This window comes from Salvelinus sp. IW2-2015, unplaced genomic scaffold (assembly GCF_002910315.2).
Source record: "Salvelinus sp. IW2-2015 unplaced genomic scaffold, ASM291031v2 Un_scaffold1703, whole genome shotgun sequence".
NCBI lineage: Eukaryota > Metazoa > Chordata > Actinopteri > Salmoniformes > Salmonidae > Salvelinus > Salvelinus sp. IW2-2015.
Genome location: NW_019943096.1, coordinates 68,280 through 89,433, shown reverse-complemented (window position 1 = coordinate 89,433; position 21,154 = coordinate 68,280). Strand labels below are relative to the sequence as shown.

The window sequence follows — 21,154 nt, the reverse complement described above, 5'->3', positions numbered from 1 at the left end:
CTGCAATGTCTAATAGACCCACAATTTAAGGTATGAACGGTATGGTGGCCCACTACATTATATCGTTTAGACTTCCCCTAGTACAGCCTAAACCTTGTCCGGAAGAGCAGCCCTTCTCTCGGCGCCGTTTGGCGCTTGTTTTCTGTCAACACTGAGCAGCGGGCGTGGAAATGTTCCACCATAACTATTAATCACGTCAAGCGGACATGGAGCGCATCCCACTCCCACACCACGCCACCCTTTGTCTTCTCAAACTACAACTTGAGCCGTTTAAACTTTTTAAAATCAAAGCAGGTGGGCACCATCTCTTATCAGTTTACCTTTCAGACTACTTTGTGGAAGATTGGGAGTGAGGAGGTTCTGATTTTATGATTTATGTTGGGTTAGAATTATGGGTGAATCAGATTTGATTAGCAAATTATTATTATTAATTTTTTTTTGTGAAGAGGGGACGTCGTTTAAACTCAGAGAAAGGCCTTTACTTTGGGATATATTTTGGTGATACAGAAATGTGATTTATGTCTTTCTCTGTTCTAGTTCGGCCAGATTTGCATACCACTGCACCAGCTCAGAGTGCACGTTAATGGCATGCCGGGGAGCGTCTGTGACTGGAGCTGACGGTGGACGGAAAACAGACCCTCTCTCCCACGCCGCGTTTCACCACCGCACCTGAACTTTTTCCTGACCCAAGCCGAGGCCCAGAGAGTCGAGTGTGAAGTTATTTGGGGTCAAAAACAAGGAGAGGATGGAGACTACACAACCAATTACGAACATAGCTAAACCCCCGTTTTCAGCTGGGAGAGTTTTGGATACTTTTTAGGATGGGTGTTTGTTGTTTTCAGCAGTTTCAAGTTTAAAAGTTTATTCGCCACTGCGCAGGATTCAACAGGTGTAAAACAGTAGAGTGGAATTCTTGATTTGAGAGCTAGTTCCAATAATCAGTGATAATACTATAGAAAATAACCGAACATATAATACAAAATACAATCAAGAATAAAAACCACACAAGATGTTTAGCCTATTACAGCATTTGGTTAGTTTCTTTGTTTATACTTTTTCTGAGTTAGTTCTTCAGGTATATCAAACTCCCAACATTCCCCGGCCGCCAAGAGGACTTGGGAGCTGTAGACCTCTCCACACCCTCTCTCTTTGGGTGTTCGCCAGACGGTGGTGGCTATAGGCTACATATCTCCCCACAATGTTGACATTTGAAGCTCTTAACAGCGAGCCTTGGGTTACCGATACACTCAGCAGAAGATAACTCTTTCTCAGGGGTTTACATTGACCAACATCAAGGCTAATGCGAAATTCAACGCCTTAAGCTGGCTTGGCGTCCAAGCTAAGACAAAGAAGCCTCGGTGGATCTCGCTATACACGACTACACGGACTGACTTCTGTTCTGCTGGTTTGTTTCAGTACGTATTGTAGAAATAAAATTGTATTAATGTTGACTTTTTGTTGTAATACTTTTAAATGTATTTCAATTGCCACTTTTGATAAGTTAACGTTATATTTAGTGCTTTGAAGAGCTGATTATAAACATTTTAGGGTAAGAACAAGAGACTAAACTTCCTAATTTGACCTCAGAGCAATAATAATGCTGTATAATAATAATAATAACAATAATAATAATATTAACAATAATAGTAGGCCTACACATTACCAATGGTACATTTAATTTAACTAGCCTCTGGCAAGCTAAAACTAAAACTAACCGCTCAAAGTCATTTTGAACATATTTATAGACTTATCGTTATTACACATTTTATATTGTATGCTACATTAATGTTCAATAACAGCCTTATAGCCTAAAGTCAGTCTTTCGTGGACAGGATGGTGATCTGTTAATGTTTAACTTAGTTCTTGATTGTTCTTTGTCCCTTCTCTGTTTAAGGCGCCCATTCAACAATGTGGACAACTCATTCATGCACAATAGCCTGATATTTGCCTTCTAAAACTTTGCATGTGTGGCTCACAAGACCAGACATGGGTTAACATGCACATAAATTGTTAATAAAAATTTATTTTTACAAAATAGTTTGATAACAGTTATCTTTACCTCATGAAAAGTGAATATAAAGTCAATGATTACTGTACTACTTCAAGATGAATGCATTGTTTTCACCAGAATCTGACAATCCTTTCAATTCATTTACACTCAACTTTATTTATCCCATCAGAGACAAATGTGACAGTAAGTTGAGTGTGCAAAAAGCATGGAACCTCTTCCTTGCTCAGGGTCATTGGGTTGCTCTAAGGTAATCTTGTGATCACTTATGTCCAATGCCAATATACATTTGAGTTCATTGCAGTGTTTTTTTTCAACTAGGCCTACTTTATTTATGCTCAATTAACGAAGTGGCATTTCTGGGCTCTACACCCTTGAATGTAAGCCACAGGTCAGAAGCGAACAAGAAGTCTCACTGCACAGCTTTGTCAATCGCAGCAGTCCTATAACAACGGGGTATCAGTTCATACTTTATACATTAAATGTTCACTTTTAGAAATGTTCGTTGCTGCCACATTGTAATTCCGTATCCCCCTCCTCTTCCTTTTGAGTAATTTTAGGGTAAATTTAGCCAGAAATGTAATATTATGGAAAAGCACAGATGCCATGCAGAAGTTTGTACTTTTCCACATTCTGATGCGCCTTTGTATAACGCCTGGGTGTGAGCCTTGATCACAAGTTGAATGCCATATCCTATCATAATAACTGCCTCATATAGTCTATTATCATTGAAAAAGTACATCTTCACATAAGTAATATTCAGATTCCAGGTAACAATTTAGTTATGTATAGTTTTTAAGTTTTTAAATGGCTACGTGACGGTAACGCTTACGCATTTTGGCCACAAGGAACCAGTCTCTTAGCAGACGAGTCTAACCCACAAAGCTGCGGGTTAACAGGAGGTTGATGCTGGTGAGCAAGAAAGCCTTATAACAAAGCAGCAGCTGAATATACACTGTTACAAATCAGTCACAACCAAATATCAATGACGTGGACAGTTACATTGCTCTCAACCTTTAACATATTGCTATGTAAAGAAATGAAAAACACAAGTTATTTAGGACAAAAAGTGTCAAAATCTACTCACAATCAGACAGAATGGGCTCTATCCACCAGGGAACCGACGGACAGGAGCGAGAATTTAGCAAAGAGGAATATTTGATTCGTGCTCTGCCGAGGATCATTTCAAATGAAAATACTGCCGATTTTCATATCTATTTCTGACCCGAGGGCATTCATTATTGAATACGTCACGTGAGTTATCATATTAAAATGTAGTACATTGGGGGTGACCTCTATTCGGGTATTAAATTAGCACAAATGTCTAATTTAACTATCTTGACATCGTGAGAGACTGCGTAAAACCTGTGCCAATCAAACAAAATGGCAATTTCTCAACTCCACGCCTACGCCAAGTGCTGGCACAGAAAAGGCCTAGACTAAGTTGGCAAGATAATTCTGTGTAATTTAAAATGTTTCCATGATGCATTACATTGAATTGCACTTGTATCCACTTAAAGCTCAGATGAAGTTTACGAAGATGTAGCCATATTACGCATTCCTTTCCTGCTGTGCCCAACGCCGTTTGATAAGAAAATACGCTGATTGTTATGCATATGCTATAACATTCCACTCAGGCCTACTTATATAATATATATATATAAAATAGCCATCGCTTCTGTCTATCAAGGATGGATTATGAATGCTTGTAAATTCAGATTCATAGACAAAAAAATGCTGCTTATGTAGAACAATAATAATGGCCTTGAATAACTGGTTTTTCATTTCGTTAACATATCCACTCGAAACTCAATGTTAGTCCATAATTATAAGAATGGCTTTCATTTACTAGAATAATGTAGATCCTTTGGAGAGGTCAACTAGGTCCCTTTTATAGCTACAGTAAACGGGACAATCGTTTTTTCTAATAGCTCTAAGCGTGGTCTATCTCAATCTTCTTTTTGCGCTCATGATCTGACAGACGCGTTTGTGGGACGAATAGCAGTAGAAACGACTTTGAGTGAATGAGCAGCACGGTTGCACACCTTCACGCAATTTTTGTTACCGCATTGTCTCGTGGGCAAATGTGTATATATTAAAAGCTATGGAGGACTGGACATTGTGTGTCGTAAGGTCAGAGGTCAAGCGGAGTGCTGCTAGTCGATGATTGGTCAGATACTGCTGTGTCCTCTAGTTGAACCCTCTGATTGTTTAGATGTAGCGGGTAGTGATCAACACACGCTGGTATACTAGGGTTTGAGAAGAAAATGCACATTATCTTTACAATAAAAAACGAAAACAGTAGCAGCCAAATGTGTGGCCAAATACTTCGCTAGAATAGAATAGGTCTCTATGGGGCTACATAAAGCTTGTGGAACATGTATTATTATGGTAGTAAGTAATATCCTATTTCAATTTGCAACACTCTCATACTTTCGAAATACTTTCGTATAGTAGTAGTTTGCAGATTATTAACAAATATGCACACACAATTTAGTTTTGTATTGTGTTTAACTGTGTATGCAATGATGTAACAGAGAAACATGGCCCGTAAATAAACTTGTTAAGTTTAATAGCAGTTTTATAGCAATCTGGAAAGTCCACTGAGAAAGATGCATCTGGGTGAAAAATAAAATGTTATTGGAGTTTTTTGCCCACTTTATGCACAACGATATTTCTGGATAATTGTGCGTCTTTGGCTGTGAAACTACATTTACTGAATGTCTTAGGACTGTGAACTTGCAAGGAATGGGCTTTTGTATATATTTACTGACGTTTTAGGGGTTGCCCATTGGAATATCACTGGTCTGAGTTGTTTTGTCCAGAAAAAACGAAAGTGGACAAACAAAGCAAAATGTAACACCCAGCACAGCTATCCATAATTAGGTGAATTGTATTCGTTATAACGTTCATTACGCACGCACATTCGAAGCACTGGCTAGCTCATTCAAAGGTTCCAATCCCTGTTTGGGAATAGTGTAACGTCATTAGAAACTGAATGAAAAGTACTGTTATGTCATAAACGTTAAAGAAACAAGCACTATGCGTATTGAGTTTGTGAGCCTTGTTAAATCATCCACAACCTTTGTGCGGCCTTTGACATAGGCCTACGCTATAGACAAGTTATGCTATTGTTACCATAGCATTCAAAAATTTTATCTAACTCAATGCATATTATTCTGAAATATCTTACAATATTATATGCAAACCAATATCAGCCATACAATTGAAGTACATATTTATTTCACGGGAAACGTTTCTTGCATGTGCCTAAACTACAATACATTATTACACCGTCCATTAATCAAACAACATATACAAATATTCACAGTTTAGATCACACCACAAAATAGGGACATACTATCACAGATAAAACGAGTCTACACTACTACACGAACAAACAAACGAGGTCGTCTTTTTTTAGCCAACAACATGGATTCAGTATTGTGCCTTCGCTATGATTTGTCTATGTACATTAGGGGTGAAAGTCACCTGGACATTACACGACTTAATAACACATTCAACAGTAAACCAACTCATTCACACATCACGAGCTAAACCCTAACTACGACCCTGTCCCATTCTAAACCTCGTGATAGGTCTCAGACCGGGCTCTCGAGTTTTCCTAAAACATCGTCATTCTTTCAAGTATATTAAAACTTTCCACGAGAATAAACAAAAACATTGCATAGAAGAAAAAGAAAACCGCGGCCTCACATATCTATCGTCTCAGTCTCTTTCTTTTTATTCTATGCAATGATACATATAATCCAAAGTCCTGTGGTGCATTTGAATGTGCGTTAACCTTCTGTTTWAATAAACAAGTACATACATTTCAGTTGCCATCTTGGGCAGTACGTGGCGGATTTCGAGCTCCATAATGAGGAGAGAGTGAACAAACAGAAAGAGGAGGTTGAGAGGGGAAATGGTTTTGAAAGGACGCGACAGGCCCAAGGGCCAAGGGAATGGGTTAATACCATGGGGGCCATACTCGAGAATCGGGCCACAAAATTCAGTTTCTGTGTTCTGTTCTCAGTCTGTTGGTTTGGCGCGAGGGTTCCATCACTATAGGCTCGCGGTGCAAGGCGTGGGAACAAGCTGCTGGTGCGTGGCTGTTTTGATTTTCTGTTGTTGCTGCTGTGCTCCCAAGGACGAGGCTGAGCTCGCGGAGCGGATCTTTGTGTTCGGCAGCTTGTGATCTTTCTTCCACTTCATCCTTCTGTTCTGGAACCAGATCTTCACCTGACGTTCGGTCAGGCACATCGTGTGCGCGATCTCCACGCGCCTGCGTCGGGTCAGGTAGCGGTTGAAGTGGAATTCTTTCTCCAGCTCGAGAGCCTGCTGGCGGGTGTAGGCAGTGCGAGACCTCTTGGGCACTCCTCCATTGTAAGTAGCATTGACTGAAGAAAAGCAAGCACACACACATACAAGCAAGCAGTTGTTACTGCCACATGAAGCACTACAGTTCAAACACTGACCATCTCCACTGGATACATTACAACTGTTGTTCTCCATACAGGCTCGTTGATAGTCTAATKGGGGAATAAAGCCTACGATGTTTTGTTGGGGGTTTCGCCTCCATTTATATTGCATAGAAGGACCTTAATTTGGAGACTCCATGTGTACAAGCGCTCGCATCCAGGGACAAATCAAGCCTTAGAAAATGATTAACAAAATCGGCGGGGTTGTATATTACAGTTTGGCTGGGGTCCAGCCATGGAGGTATAGTTCTAGTTAAAAGACAACATAGACACATGGCCCCGGCAGACAAACACAGGCAATAAAATTTATGAGGGTTCTTAATTACCGACCCCGCTGCTCGATGGTCGTAAATTGCCGTTGTAAGGGGTGCTACTAGTGCTGCCTCAATGGGCGTGCATACGTTCCAGTGGTGGCTTGCTCTGTGGTTCCGGTATTTAAACGTGGCGATAACTCACCAACATGGACCTTCTTCATCCAGGGGTAGACCACAGGCACGTCCTTTCCCTTCTGTGCGCTGGAATAAGACTCAGTGGCGAGGCTGCAGTCTTTGCTCACGTCCGCCACGGCACCGCTGTCTGGGACTGGGTTGAGGCGAGGGCCATGGTTCTGGGCAACGGGGTGAGCCTGTGCGTGATGCCTGTCGGTGAAATCGTCGAGACCGTTGTTGGGGACATTACTGTAGTCGTAGCTCGGTTCTGTGTAGTTTGACCTCGGATAGGACGCCTCGTCGTGATGGGGAAAGCCCGAATCTTTTGGCCGTTCGTAGTACTCAGTAGGGGCGGGGATGTATCCGTTCTGTTGATATTCGTCGCATGGAGGAAAGGAAGGTTCGATATAGTTCGAGTTTATCAAGTATGAACTCATGATCATTAATTTGTGAAGTGCAACAATACTAATTTTTATCGCTCTGTCGTTATTCTGATCTCCACAAAACCCTCCTACTCTCTGTCAAATGTACAAAGTTGTCTGGTCACGTGTAAACCACCACCAATCACCGCGTCTCCTGTGGGCATCATGTAAACAGGAACCAATGGAAAGCCTGGCATTGGCACAACGAAAATGGCTCAGACTAGCCTACGTTGGTGATTTCCTTATTTAATCAAAATAGATAAAGAAAAACTATCAAGGCAGTTGTTTACCACATAGACTCAACTAGAGTAAGTAAACCCTTTATTTAGCAGTAACCCACAGTAGACCACGGCCTTGAGGAGATGATGATGATGATGATGATGTTGGGTATCTCTTACTGTTGCCCAGGAAAAGGATGGGCTCTTTGGAAACAAGCAAACTGTACGTGTCTTATTTTCTGTCAAAGATGACATTGGAGCGTCTTTCCAATCCACTCCTTTCCAAAATGCTTTCCTTTCTAGTCAATTCTCAGTTGGTAATTCATTGCGTAAAAAGTAAATCTGTATTGTAACATTTTGCTGATGGTGATGAACTAAATTAAACGGAAACTTGTTTACATAGATACTGATATTGATCGTGAACTGGAGACTAGAGAGAGACAGATTATGTGCACGCACAATCGAGGAAGAGTCAAATATTTAACTTGATTTGTGCCACACACAAAAAAAACAAAGCGAAGCAAAGATAAAACATTGCCTGGGCGCAGTTACGCGGCTCTGAGGTTCACATTCAGTCACTTAAACCTATGATAACTCTGCATTTTAATTGTAACATCAAATAGTTTATATTTGGCTCATCATATACAAGATGGCATCTTAAAAGCAGTCCAAAAGAAGGCCAAAGAAGGTTGCGAATTTGCAATGATGTTAGTAGATGAGAAATGAACACTTGTGTTGAAATTAAAAGCAACTCAATACAAAGTAAGTGATCAATATGCATCCGCCTATCTACCGACGAACCGTCTACTTACAAAGCGCTTGTCAGTAAGCACAAAGATAGGCCTATACGACTAATTTTTTAGAAGTAACTGCCTGCGATTGACTATAACTAACCTAGTTGACTTTACTAGGTTAGTTGTTGACTACTCAAATATCCAACATAAACACCCATCATTTGTGCAGCATTTTAAACTATTGAGGTGGAAGTCAGATAATAATTAGGCCTACAACATAAGACTAAGGGCATAGTAATAATAATCATCATCATAAATATAGTGTACTATTAATAAGTACAATACCAAACAACTGAAATAAACAACTAGACCTAAAATACCAAGATTCAAGCCATCACCTGAAAATATATTCAACCTCACGACCATGTATCCTCCAATTAACCAAACACACTTCTCGATTAATTTCACTATGACAAAAGTGCAATTATATACAGTTTATAATAGCAGCATCCCTGACCGTATCTCTTCTGTGCGATCAGTGTCTTGTCAACTGCCATCTCCACGACCTGCTTGCCCTCCATCTCACTATCCCGAATCCGAGGTGCAAATCTCGAGGAAGCCTCCTCAACTGCACGAACAACTCTACGGAAAGTCTCCGCGACTGTCTACGTGAAGAAGGCCCGGTGCGCGGTGGCAAGGGGAGGCCAAACTTCGGAAATATTAAAAGCTTTATTTTTTTATTTTTTTTCGCTCCCGCTTTCTATTCGCTCTCCTAAACAGCGATAACTTCTCTCTGACCCCAAAGTGACACCGTTTCCATTTAGTTTCTGATTAATCTTGCCCATTGACAGTCTTTGTTAAACAACAAGGCGTGCCCTTCTCCAAAGAGGCGACATTTTCATATTTGTTAGACGCAGTGACCTGAAGTTCACCCCGGACTTGGACTTCGGTTTTCGGGTCTACTCGACTCTGGGGAGATAACGGTGCACTTAGTACGGATCAGCGCCCCAAAAATAATATAAATATATTTTTAAACAGTACAAAACCCACGTAAGTCCACCTTAAAAAGACTTACGTCGATTGTGGCACTCCTGTAGCCATGTTAGCCAACTGAAGGGACGTTTCAGAATCCTTGTCAATGTTTGATTTAGAAGGATATACATATGTATATTTATTCAATTTGTATCATACTGTTAGGCTTATGTTTTTGTTGCTCACCTAGGCTCCTGTTTTTCCTGTTCAAACAAGGTCCTGCTCCGAGCTTTGTATGGGTAAAGCGGAAACGAAAGCCATCTCTATGGGATTTGTATTTTTGTCAGATATAGGCCTATGGCATTCTACGCATCTAAATAGCCAAAGTTGACAGGTGTTATATTACGATTTAATGTATTCTGCACCTGTAACTCATCGTGAATGACAAGGGGGGATATTTTATTCTGTAGATCTGGCCTCCAAAACGCATGTAGCCAAGACCACCTGAGAGCCTATCTATCAACATAATATCCAAGGTAAGAATACTTGACTTGATATCTAAATCACATACACCCAGCCACCACTTATGCTGCTGCCATATGGTGTATTATTATTTATCCTGCTACCAGTCACTTTCTCCTGATCCCTGCCTACATGTAAGCTACATATCTGCCTCAACTTCTTCAGTAGTCCTGCACATTGTAAATGTGGTACTAACACTGACCCTGTATAGAGCTGACATTCTCAACAACAACAACAATTCTGTCTCATATTTCTTATTTCTCTTATTTTTTCTTATCTTTTATAGTATTTTGATATTAAATATTGCATTGTTGGGAAGGCCTAGCAATTTAACCATTTCACTGTACTTGTGCATGTGACAAATAAAACTTGAAACTTGAAATGTACAGTCAGTGTGTTATATATGTGTTATATAAATATGGGCAGGGTTGGCTATTATCCACTCTCTAGCCATACAGTAGCCTACCCTAAGTCGGTAATGCTTTACAGCTATTTACAGTTGATTGCGTTTAATACACTGCTTTTTGCATTTAATAGGCACTTACTATAGTCATTTTTTATTTAACATCTTGAGATGGGAAAACGTGTTAATTCTGAAGTTGAACATGTGTTTTTTATTACCTAATGTTAAACTTAGGTGAAATCCCTAGTTTTCTTTTGACACTTCTCAAACGTGATGATCTAATAAACTTTTCAGCGACATAAATATGCTATTTAAACAAACACATTCAGTGTTTTACAATTTTAGATGGAAATTGTGAAATATGATAAATTGACTTTCACAATATCAAAAATAGAAGCATTAATAGATATGGGACTGGTGCCAATCTTATTTGTGCAATGTGTCTCAGGCTACGGCAACGTTTCTGTAACAATTATTCTAAATTAAACTCGTCCAAGGCATCTAAGTTAATTAGCAAAAGAGCAAAAAGTCTAGTTATAAAAATGAAAAATCTGGCCTACTATTCTATTAATTTGCTAAGGTAATGTGTGAGAAACAAGTGTATTGCCACTCCTTCGGTCCTTCCCACATATAACGAATATAATATATATATATCAAACTGACACAGTGCTGTAAATGTAGACAGTAAGAAGTGCTCTGATGATAGTGACTGATCACACATGGTTGCTACAAGGCCCCTTGTCTGTTAAGAGGACCAGGCTGCAGAGGAAATTATTCACTAGGTGGTAAGGTAAGGGTGCAAATTATTGTTGCAAATATAAGGATTTTGATCATGCAACATGTTGTGAGTTTTGTATAACATAACGATATATCGATATGTTTGCTCAAACAGGAAGGCCACCAACAGAGCTCCTTGCACATTCAACACACCTTTAGAGGAAGATGGGTGGGTGAAATAGTATATTACTTTGAACATGTTGTTTAAGTTGTCGTCTTAAAAATAGGACATAAATCAAAGCAAAAGCAACTGCATCAAGCGAGTGTTTTATGAAGATTTTAGTGATACACAAACGTTTCGAACAACAAGGCCTTAGTTAGGTCTGTGTTATCATAGCATACTATTTTGCCCAATCCGTATCTTCTAAACTTATACGACAGAACATATACTCAATTTTCTTCAATAAACAGTTGTTAGAATTATGCCATAACCCAATTCGTTATCTCCTATAAGAAAAAGATCACTTGCGGGAGCTATTTCCTTATTTATTTATGATAAAGTCACACCTCCAATTACCATGTTATTCCTTTAGCTCTTGAYTCTTTTTAAATAAATGAAGATTGAATAACCAATAGTAAGGCTATTTTATAATAGGCCACTTGTTTGTTTAACAAAACGAAATGAATGAACAATTTGGGAATAAATTGTTACTAACATGGCTATGGTAGATCTCACAATTTCGAGTGCACAGTTTCATTAGACGTTTTTAGGAAAATAGCCTACATTAGCCTACATTTTGCCATGTCTTGAAAACCAATTGTATCTATTACAATATAGGCTAGGTGCATATTTTCAGAAAAACTATCCCCATGAAAGCGCATTGTGTTAGCAATTTTAATGTAGATTTAGATAACGATTGAGCTCATATTCTCACAGTTTTACGGGAAAAGAGAACGCCTGTGTTCGATCTCTTTATGCAGCTCCATCCCTTTATAAGCTTAATAGCCTAAAGCCTAACGCATTTTCAAAACCTAATACAATTATAACGGTGACTTTGTTCTTATTAAGAAAAGGTTATAACAGTTTACAGTTTTCATATTTTTTTTTTTTTTTTTTTTTACATATTCCTTCTTTGTAACCAAAATCAACTCGTGGGTAACTTTTTGTAAGGCAGAGGGAGAGAAAGGCTGAATGTTTTTTAAGGAGTGCGGGGGCTCCATTTGGGGGGGCTGTGGCCATAGCCTACCCATCACCCTGTGACCGGGGTAAGAATATCAATTCTCAAAATGCTAATTTTGCCCTCGTCCCTAAACATAACCAATGCCATTTATTCAAAGGAAATTCACCAATCCACAGCCTTAATAAATTGCTGGCCACTCAATCTTGGGTCTGGGGACGGGCGGGGGTCCACTCCCCTCGGTCCCTAACTCGGAGTCACCCCGCTTTCAGGGTTCACCTGGAGTGCACCGTCAAACATATGTAATTCAAAGCTATTCTATCTTTTGTGTGGAGAGTCAAGATCGCTATTATAACGCTGGCATCAGGCCCCGGCTGAACAGATGAAGGAGACTTGTTCAGCGGGTAAACTTTTGACCCCAATTTTTCCTCCTCTTCCCCGCTATCTCGAGTTCATCAGTCCCACCCCTGCGAGGCTGTGCTGCCCAGGCGAGGTGTCTGGCTGCTCGGGACGAAAAATCTATTTGCTCTATATTCATTTCTGTTATCATTACTGTAATTATTCTCATGAATATTATAATTAATTCTATCCTATAGTAACAATAAAGGCAGGCCTATAACAGAATAACTGTAGTTGTATCTCTGTACTGTCTCACTGTGGGGTTTGGTTACAATACACCGCTCTGCATACCTCTAATACAGTATGTAAATTATATTTAAGTAATAGGCCCGAGGGGTTGTGGTATATGGTCAATATGACACTGCTAAGGGCTGTTCTTACTCACGAAGCAACACGGAGTGCCTGGTTACAGCCCTTAGCCGTGGTATATTGGCCATATACCACAAACCCCTGAGGTGCCCTATTGCTATTATAAACTGGTTACCAACGTAATTAGAGCAGTAAAAATACATGTTTTGTCATACCAGTGGTATATGGTCTGATATACCACGGCTGTCAGCCAATCAGCATTCAGTGCTCGAACCACCCAGTTTATAATGAAATTTTTGTCATTTAGCAGGCCCTCTTATCCAGAACAACTTCCGTTATTCATTCGTTTGTATCAAGAAAACCACTCAGAGATGCATGTGTGTCCTTCATACTTTTGTGTGCCTCACACCTACCTACTATGCAGTACTGCTAAAAGGTACCACAGGCTATCCAACAACAACAAAAACAATGTGATATGCAATGTGCATTAAGGCAAGCAAACCGGTCAAGTATATGTGTGTCCTATCCTACTATCGTGTGTGTACGTGCGTGCGTGTGTGTGCGTGTGTTTATCCTCCTATCAGAAGCTGGCTGCGGATGACACTGAACTTGGCCTAAAGCGAGCTCTGCTGGTGGCTGGAGGATGCAGATTTATCTTGCTGCTATGGCTGACCTCGCGGTGAACCGCGCGCTGGGGATGGTTCTTTTTTTCTGCCTGGCATTGTCTGCCTTGCTGTGCAACGCATAAAGGACCCCGATTTGGACATTTTAATTGTGTAACAATGGTGTAATTTTCTCCCCAGACGTCAAAATGATAATAGCATAGAATAATGGTTTTACTTATATTTTCTACACCACAAACTGTAATGGAAATAAAGTTACATTTCGTTGCATTGGCTATTTGTTTACACGACTTAGTTTACACGATATGTCAACTATAAGGTTACTGGGCGGAGAAGTGGAGGATGGGAAATATGGTTGGGGTCAAACCACGTCAAATCACCAGATGAGTCCGTTTGAATTCAATCGATGTATTGATATAAAGTCCTTTAAAGATGATTTTTTTCAGATATATTCATTGAATTTCAGTCAAATATTTTGAGATTACATTGATTGAAATCGAATTCACTGATGAAAAAAGGTTATGAATAGACTGTAAGAACTAATTTAGACTCACTAAAGGTTTTATGAAACCTTTAAAAAAAGGCTAGATAACCATTTCTGATACTTCAAATATAATGTTTTCTACATACAGTAGGCCAACATGTACTTCTTAAACATGGGCAATGCACTATTACCCATTATCCAAATGGTTTAATCATCACGACATGATAAAGGCCTAATTTAAATGTGTCAACATATAAAAGCAACACACAACGATGGAAATTGAGTCAGAAATCCATAACTGTCAAACAGCAAAACACTGTTATACACATCAAATAGGCCTGACACATAGCTACATACTAGAAACACAGTTGAACAAAACCTAGACTGTTGCCACAGATAGGCCTAAACAAAGTCTACATTACAGCCAAAACAACAACGTAATTAGGCTATATACTAAGCGAAATAAGAAACTCTGATGCAGAGCAGTTTTCCCAGCAAACGAAAAAAACGCAATCTAAAGGAAACTATTGTGATTGTGAAAATGCGTCACAATACAAAAGTTACACACACTTTTGTGACGCATTTACAAATTGGCTACTTTGATAAATCAATAATTTCCTGGAGATACTGGTATCTGAGTGATCACCTCCGCACGGACGCACGCGCCCAGGCTCTGCAAAGAGGTCACCATGCAGCGAGTGACACTCTCCAAGAGGTCAACTGAACTTTATAACCCCAAAACACAAAATGACGTGGCTGACACAAAACGGAATTCCTTGTCATGTGTTGTGTTTACTCTACAGTGTGTTTATGGAACACATGAGGAAACCTGACCAAAGCGACAACTGCAGCTCCAAAGTTTTTAAGTTGTGCTTTAACTTCCCACTCACCCACCAAAAAACATTATACCGAAAGTGTTGTATGATAGTCAAGTACTGTATATAAACATATTTCAGTTAAGCAATGACAATGCAAACAACCTAAAACAGCTCAAATAGCTTTTTGGCTTGTCCAGCACATGAATATCTATGAGGAGGCCAAATAACCCCCCTTGTGTTATACAGGAAGCGAAAAAACAACGTATTAAAAAGTGAAGTTTGTGGGGGTGGAAGTGGACAGAAGCATAATTATCCCACACGCAGTAATGGATTATGAGTTTCACCACAGATGGAGGGAAACAAGTTCCACTGGGAAGGAAGCAATTAAATATCCATGAGCCGGACCCAACCCTGGCCAACATCTGCCGAGAAAGACCAGTATTCAGCTCATAACCAACTGACAAATTAGCGTAATAGGCTAATAAGGACAAATAGAGCGTCCGAATAAAATCATAATGCTGTTTCGAACAGGGTGGCTGTTCAGAGCCAAGGGAATGGAAGCCCACAGGCTACCCAAGGACAATAGAGGCAGAAACTTACCTCGAGACAGGAGCTCTCTCCTCGTGTGAGTCCGGTGCGCAGGGTCCATCGCGAGGCGTTCTGGTGAACGAGGAGCGGCTGTAACGGCCAAGGAACACTTTTTACAGCCTGCAAGGAGAAAGTCAGACGAAGCCTCGCGTCAGTGCGATTATATGTTATGTGCAATATACTGTCAACTCCCCAAAACCATAAAACTTACTTTAATGGCCACCACGTGACCGTTTATGGCCAGTGAGCCTATCTGGCCGCGCTCTGGATGATTTTTACGATCTAATTCATAGACAAAACCCCCATTCATTTGGCACCCAAATGTCAGGGAGCCAGAACCGGCCTAATAAAGTTTACGGCTCGAAAAGTCGAACGGATTTCATGAGAGTAGTGAGCTCGAGCACAGGGGACGCAGAGCCCCTAGAGCAGGTCACTGGCTAGGACCCGCTTTAGACCCACGTGCAGAGGTGAGTAAAGAAAGCGGATATAGATTTGTCTACCTGTTGATTTTCTCGACCTTTAAACTAGTTGGGAAAGTGTAGCTTTTTAAGTTTCAAATGCAATCAATGGGGTGAAAGGGTTACACTGAGGGGGAAAAACGAATATTTCAGGACTGCATTTCAGTTAGGCATAGTCTTGACCTACAAAAACAAGTTACAGCAGGCCTATGAAGTTTGCATTCAACAACTAAAATGTTGGACAATTCTGAGACATACAAACATGCGTTTTACCACCTAGGCACATGAAGAAATAGAAATAACAAATAATTTACAGTCTGTGTTGTTCCCGTAGAAAGTTTATTATAATCAGCATCACCATAACAATATTATTTTCATTTTCCAGTCATTCTTTAAAAACATTCACAAAAAGCTTATATCACGATGGCGTATACGCGATGGGATCCACTATGTAACCCTTCACATCCAAACTAATGAGGAAAAAAACGTACACACAAAAGACAGAAACACATTCTAAGAAGATGCGCCAGGTGAAACAACTTTACAGCAGCTCGTGCAAACGAATGATACATAGGCACAGCTACACACACTGGGTCAGAACTGCGGTTCCATCACGTGTTCACAACGCACAACAATCACATAAGGCTTATTAAGTCTGTTATTGTAGAATAAGGAACAAGTTATCTGAGTTTGGCACAATACATTCAACAAATAAATACATAGGCCTACTTACATACATACATACATATAAAACAAAGGCTATACACAAAAGCAACTACATTTCTTATCAAGTAATTCATTATTTTAGTTTCTATACTGTTTTATGAGTGCAATAGGCTACACAACTTCTATTGGATAGTTAATAGACTTATTTGTGGTAACTTTAAGTTTTTTCAATTTTGAACAAGAAATAAGTTAAACAAACATGTATTTCCCATTGGTTTTCCTTTAAGACAAACATTTACAGAACGCAAGTTTCTTTTTTTACTCACACAAGCATTATCGTGGTCAAAATAAAATAAATAAAGAGGAAATTATTTTTAAAGGCTGGAGCTTGCATGGACACGTGGATGTTCACTGTCCTAAGAAGCCCTCTGAAAGTCTCTTGGGCTTTTGACATGATAGGAAGTTCTCCCAAGCTTTGTATTATTTTATTAGTGCTCATCGGGGAACCAAATATCAGGGATGGTGGTACCCTATACCCCCTGCCGCTGCCATGCTCATGCTTTTTAGTTTGTTGTCCTTTTTCCACTTCATCCTCCGGTTCTGGAACCAGATTTTGATCTGGCGTTCTGATAGGCAGAGCGCGTGCGCTATCTCGATCCTCCGTCTGCGGGTCAGATAACGGTTGAAGTGGAACTCTTTCTCGAGCTCCAGTGTCTGGTAACGCGTGTAGGCTGTCCTCGCCCTCTTCCCCTCTGGTCCGGTCAGACTGTCTGGTGGTAACACACACAGGATGCAACCATGAGCCCACTATCAAAATAGCAACCTACACAATAATGTTTACTAACGCTTTATGCAGGGTTACTTGGCAACAACTGATCACTCTTCCATGGAGCCTAATCCACAAAAACACACCTTTATACACGATTCACACACATTTCACATACACCTTAAAACGCAGTGGAAGTGCCAATCAGTTTCCCAAAGTGTGTTTTATAAAAATACCATGCAAATACAGAATAATCCGAAATTATGGCAAAAGAAAACCTATAATCCTATATTTAAATAAAATGTTGGTAAGAAGAATTCTGCATTTTGGTAAGAAGAAAATGTCCTGTGTTTTCATGCCACGTTGAATTATTTTCCCAACGCCTGGGGTACAATATGCAGTTAAACAGGTGGCGTAAATGTCACCATTACACACGCCCCTTAAAACTACCATTAATAAAATATCGAATAGATGTGATTTGTCTCTCATATAATGATTTGGGAAAATACTTTTGAGCTCCGAAAATGGCAACAAGCACATCTTAAAATGGCTATAGGGCACACCATCCCCACACACACACCACAAACCCACACAGAGACAAGACGAGCTGTATCAAGTACAAAACACAAACACAAGCGTCGACCTAAACAAAATACAAAGCTGTTTTACCATGATTTATGTGCAGTTTCCTCATCCAGGGGTAAATATGGGGCTGGGCACCGTCGGTGACGTTTTGGGAAGTTGTCTGCGCCCTTCCCGCGGGCTTCTCTTCCTGGAGGGGGGACGCTTTGGACACACACACCCGGTTCAACAGCGTGCCTCCGTTCGAACTCGGGGTCGTGCAGGGGCTCGTTATGGAGTTCTTTATGTCTCGGTGTTGAGGTTGAGACTCGCTGACCGGAGACGAGCAGCTCGCGACAGAGGAGGAGCACGGGAGCGGGTCAGGTGGAGGCGAGAGGGACGTCGTCTCGGTGGCGCTCGCAGGCTGGGTGTACATGGGCGTCTCGACAGAGGACGTTGTTGTCGCCACCGACTGGTTCGGGGAGTAGCCCTGTGCCCGCACGCTGGCCATAAAGTGCCCGTTACCGCGACTGACAGTGAGGTCCATCCCGTTGTAGCCATAACCGTACCTGCTGGAATGCATGGTCGTGGAGTCCCTGTATTGCTCGTTTGCAGAGCTGTGGTCTCCATAATTATGTAACTGGAAATCCGCGCCATTGGGATAGCGACCGCAGAATGAGTTTACAAAATAGGAGCTCATTGGTTGATAATTCCAATATTGTTGTTTAGCAGGTATTTGTTGCTTTTTTTGTGGAGAAAGTAATAACGTGTGTACTTGATTTGTGGCTCTTGATGGTTTTGCGCGTTCTATAGCACCCTTGCACAATTTATGATGAATTATGGAAATGAGTAGAACATGTACTTGATTCTCTCTTACGTAGGCACCCAAATATGGGGTACGGCTGAGAATCACGTGCTTTTGTTGACCAGTCGTAAATCCTGCTTGATGACCTCCAGAGGTAAACTCGTGCACAAATAGGAAATCTTGGTGGGATGTTAGGGAGGCGCGCCTGGGTATGCGCCTAGGCAGGGCGCTCGCGGGGCCCGGGTTACGTCTCTTGGATTGTCGTGGCGCGCCATCTTCTGGCCGCAGTCTGGCACTGCCTGCGACAGTGTTTGAGGCGTGGGCTCCGAACGGGGTCGTTCAGAGGTTAACGACCATTGCGGCAAAAGCATGGTCTCCCCAAACAATACAACAAGAAACGCAGTGTATACTGAATATGCAACCTCTCCACTGATAGAGAGTATAGAGAGAAATCTGTATTCAATGTTATCCTCATCGATGGTAAACATTATCCTTCGCGTGGGAATAAAACACCTACAGTACAAGAAAAAACAAGTACAAGAAAAATATACTTAAAAAATTATTGTCTAGAACCTTAAATTTAGTTAAATATTTCGTTAAACCATGTTAGAATATCCTATATGAATCAACTCTTTGGACATTTGAATACATTGAAAATGTGTTTATCACAAATAATCATTTTACAGGTGATGCTTAGTTTACTGATGTGCATAGAGCGGTCAACCTGCAGTTATAATCCAATCTAATAGAAAGGCAGTCATTCCTAAATGTTAGATACGCAAAAAATGAGGCATTTGAAACAACTTAAGTTTCGTCTTTTAGATGACGACAGAAAGTAGGCTACAATACAGTAGTCTCAATAAACAACTCTTCGCCCCTCAAGTGAAATTCCATAAATAGTTTTAGAAGTCTGAATGAAAATAACCCACGTTTTGATCAACAAATGATGACTGAATTATGCTAATTAGATAATTAGGCAACAAAAACAATCTGCATAAAATCTTGCAGTTGTGTGTAATGAATAGCCTAATCTCAAGAAAACATGGATGGCATAACAATAATATACATTTTTAGTTTTAGTTTTTTGCAAATATGGATAACTAAAGTCCATTTTCAGAACAGGAAAAGGAGGAGCAGAAAAATATAGGTTTGTTTGAAAATGATCTAAACACATATTGTAATGTAAACACATGTTTTAATCTAAACACATGTTGTAATCTAAACACATGTTTTAATCTAAACACATGTTGTAATCTAAACACATGTTTTAATCTAAACACATGTTGTAATCTAAACCCACATGTTTTATCTAAACACATGTTGTAATCTAAACACATGTTTTAATCTAAACAACATAGTTGTAATCTAAACACATGTTGTAATCTGAAAACATGTTGTAATCTAAACACATGTTGTAATCTGAAAACATGTTGTAATCTAAACACATGTTGTAATCTAAACACAGATTAGAAGATACATTTTCCAAGAATGTCTGACGATAGGCGAAATTAACATGATCTTTTTGTGTAGGAATGTTTCTTCATTTTACATGGATAAATAACAAAGGGAAAATTTTATAATTTCCCTTGSCCTTGCTCGGCATCTTCCCCACACCCATTTCCTTCCATCAATAATGTCCTCAGAGTGAGGAAGCGAAAGAAGTAGGCTATGGGACTGGAATCTGCCTAGATAAGTATTGTCAAATTTTCAAAATACAAAGATAAGGCACTACGTAATGACAATCTAAAATTAGGTTCGAAATATGATATGAAGAAAGACATATATCGGTAACAGCAGAAGTAATAATAATGTAGGCCCAATCAATACAAGCAATAACAATAACAAACATATGACGACATTAATTTAGCACTATTTGATTATAGCTGCTGTTCATCGGTGTTGAGTTGCTGGTTTGTTGGTGTAACGTAGAGATCAACTGTATATAGGCCTAAACTAAAATCGGAGAAGCGGTGATGATTATAATAATAGTTGATGAGAATGTGACTCTATAGCTGGAGCAGGGTTATATTAGTGTACAGGCAGGACAGGCAGAGCGATAACTTTTTAAATTATGTAACCTTACAAAAGAGACGTGGCTAGTAAGCAGAAAATGGTGCAGTTAATCTGGAACGTCTATTTAGGCTACTAGAAACTGGGGCAAGCGACTGCAGGTTTACAGTAGTCTCGTTTTGGCAACGAAGGCCCTATCTATCCAAAATCMATTGGACCTCTTGGTTCTATAGTCCCCACAAGACGATAGCCCGTATTTTGGCTATACGACGCCCCACACAGCCAGTTTAGAGCGTCGGCACTAACTGCGTGATGGATAAGTACGCTGTACGAAGGATGCAGACTCACAGCGGTAATAGGGCCCCTTCAGGCACTGCAGTAGCCGAGGAACAAGCTGCACTCAGGACCAGATGTGTACAGTGGTCTAAAGGAGCCCTGTATGCGAGCCCGGGTCTTACATTTCAGGCATAGTTTGAGAGCGCATACAAGCATGCTCCGGATGTTGGAAGGAGCAAGGATAGGTTCTGTGCTTTAGAATGTCCAGGAGTGTTTGTGATTGTGGCTCTAAAGAGGTTGTTAGGGAG

At 40.2% G+C, this 21,154-nt stretch overlaps 2 protein-coding genes and 2 long non-coding RNA genes across 5 annotated transcripts; 2 read left to right on the top strand and 2 right to left on the bottom strand.

Moving 5' to 3' along the window:
- Nucleotides 1-80: 80 nt before the first annotated feature.
- On the top strand, nucleotides 81-2,037 carry LOC112071731 (uncharacterized). 2 transcript variants are annotated; one of them, XR_011475941.1, is made up of 3 exons: nucleotides 81-294; nucleotides 538-1,415; nucleotides 1,895-2,037. It is a non-coding gene; the product is annotated as an uncharacterized lncRNA (long non-coding RNA). The 2 variants fall into 2 exon arrangements; XR_002894157.2 differs by lacking the exon at nucleotides 1,895-2,037 and having other exon boundaries at nucleotides 538-1,451.
- Nucleotides 2,038-5,229: 3,192 nt separating this feature from the next.
- Nucleotides 5,230-7,631, bottom strand: LOC112071730 (homeobox protein Hox-A4-like). The gene is made up of 2 exons (XM_024139171.2): nucleotides 6,946-7,631; nucleotides 5,230-6,408 (listed from the first exon to the last, which is right to left on the bottom strand). Exons 1-2 carry the CDS (start codon nucleotides 7,358-7,360, stop codon nucleotides 6,074-6,076), a joined length of 750 nt encoding a protein of 249 aa, XP_023994939.1. The 5' UTR covers nucleotides 7,361-7,631; the 3' UTR covers nucleotides 5,230-6,073.
- LOC112071733 (uncharacterized) lies at nucleotides 6,311-13,846 on the top strand. Its single transcript, XR_002894159.2, has 3 exons — nucleotides 6,311-6,394; nucleotides 9,734-9,799; nucleotides 13,376-13,846. It is a non-coding gene; the product is annotated as an uncharacterized lncRNA (long non-coding RNA).
- A 2,236-nt stretch (nucleotides 13,847-16,082) lies between these two features.
- Nucleotides 16,083-19,096, bottom strand: LOC111954874 (homeobox protein Hox-A5). The gene is made up of 2 exons (XM_023974790.3): nucleotides 17,864-19,096; nucleotides 16,083-17,198 (listed from the first exon to the last, which is right to left on the bottom strand). Exons 1-2 carry the CDS (start codon nucleotides 18,453-18,455, stop codon nucleotides 16,942-16,944), a joined length of 849 nt encoding a protein of 282 aa, XP_023830558.2. The 5' UTR covers nucleotides 18,456-19,096; the 3' UTR covers nucleotides 16,083-16,941.
- Between the last annotated feature and the right edge of the window lie 2,058 nt (nucleotides 19,097-21,154).

Excerpts from the sequence above, each read along its gene's own strand:
- LOC111954874 (XM_023974790.3), bottom strand. The coding sequence starts at position 18,455 with ATGAGCTCCTATTTTGTAAACTCATTCTGCGGTCGCTATCCCAATGGC. Across the intron at positions 17,199-17,863 it reads GAAACTGCACATAAATCATG|ACAGTCTGACCGGACCAGAG; the intron begins GTAAAACAGCTT and ends TGTTACCACCAG.
- LOC112071730 (XM_024139171.2), bottom strand. The coding sequence starts at position 7,360 with ATGATCATGAGTTCATACTTGATAAACTCGAACTATATCGAACCTTCC. Across the intron at positions 6,409-6,945 it reads GATGAAGAAGGTCCATGTTG|TCAATGCTACTTACAATGGA; the intron begins GTGAGTTATCGC and ends GCTTTTCTTCAG.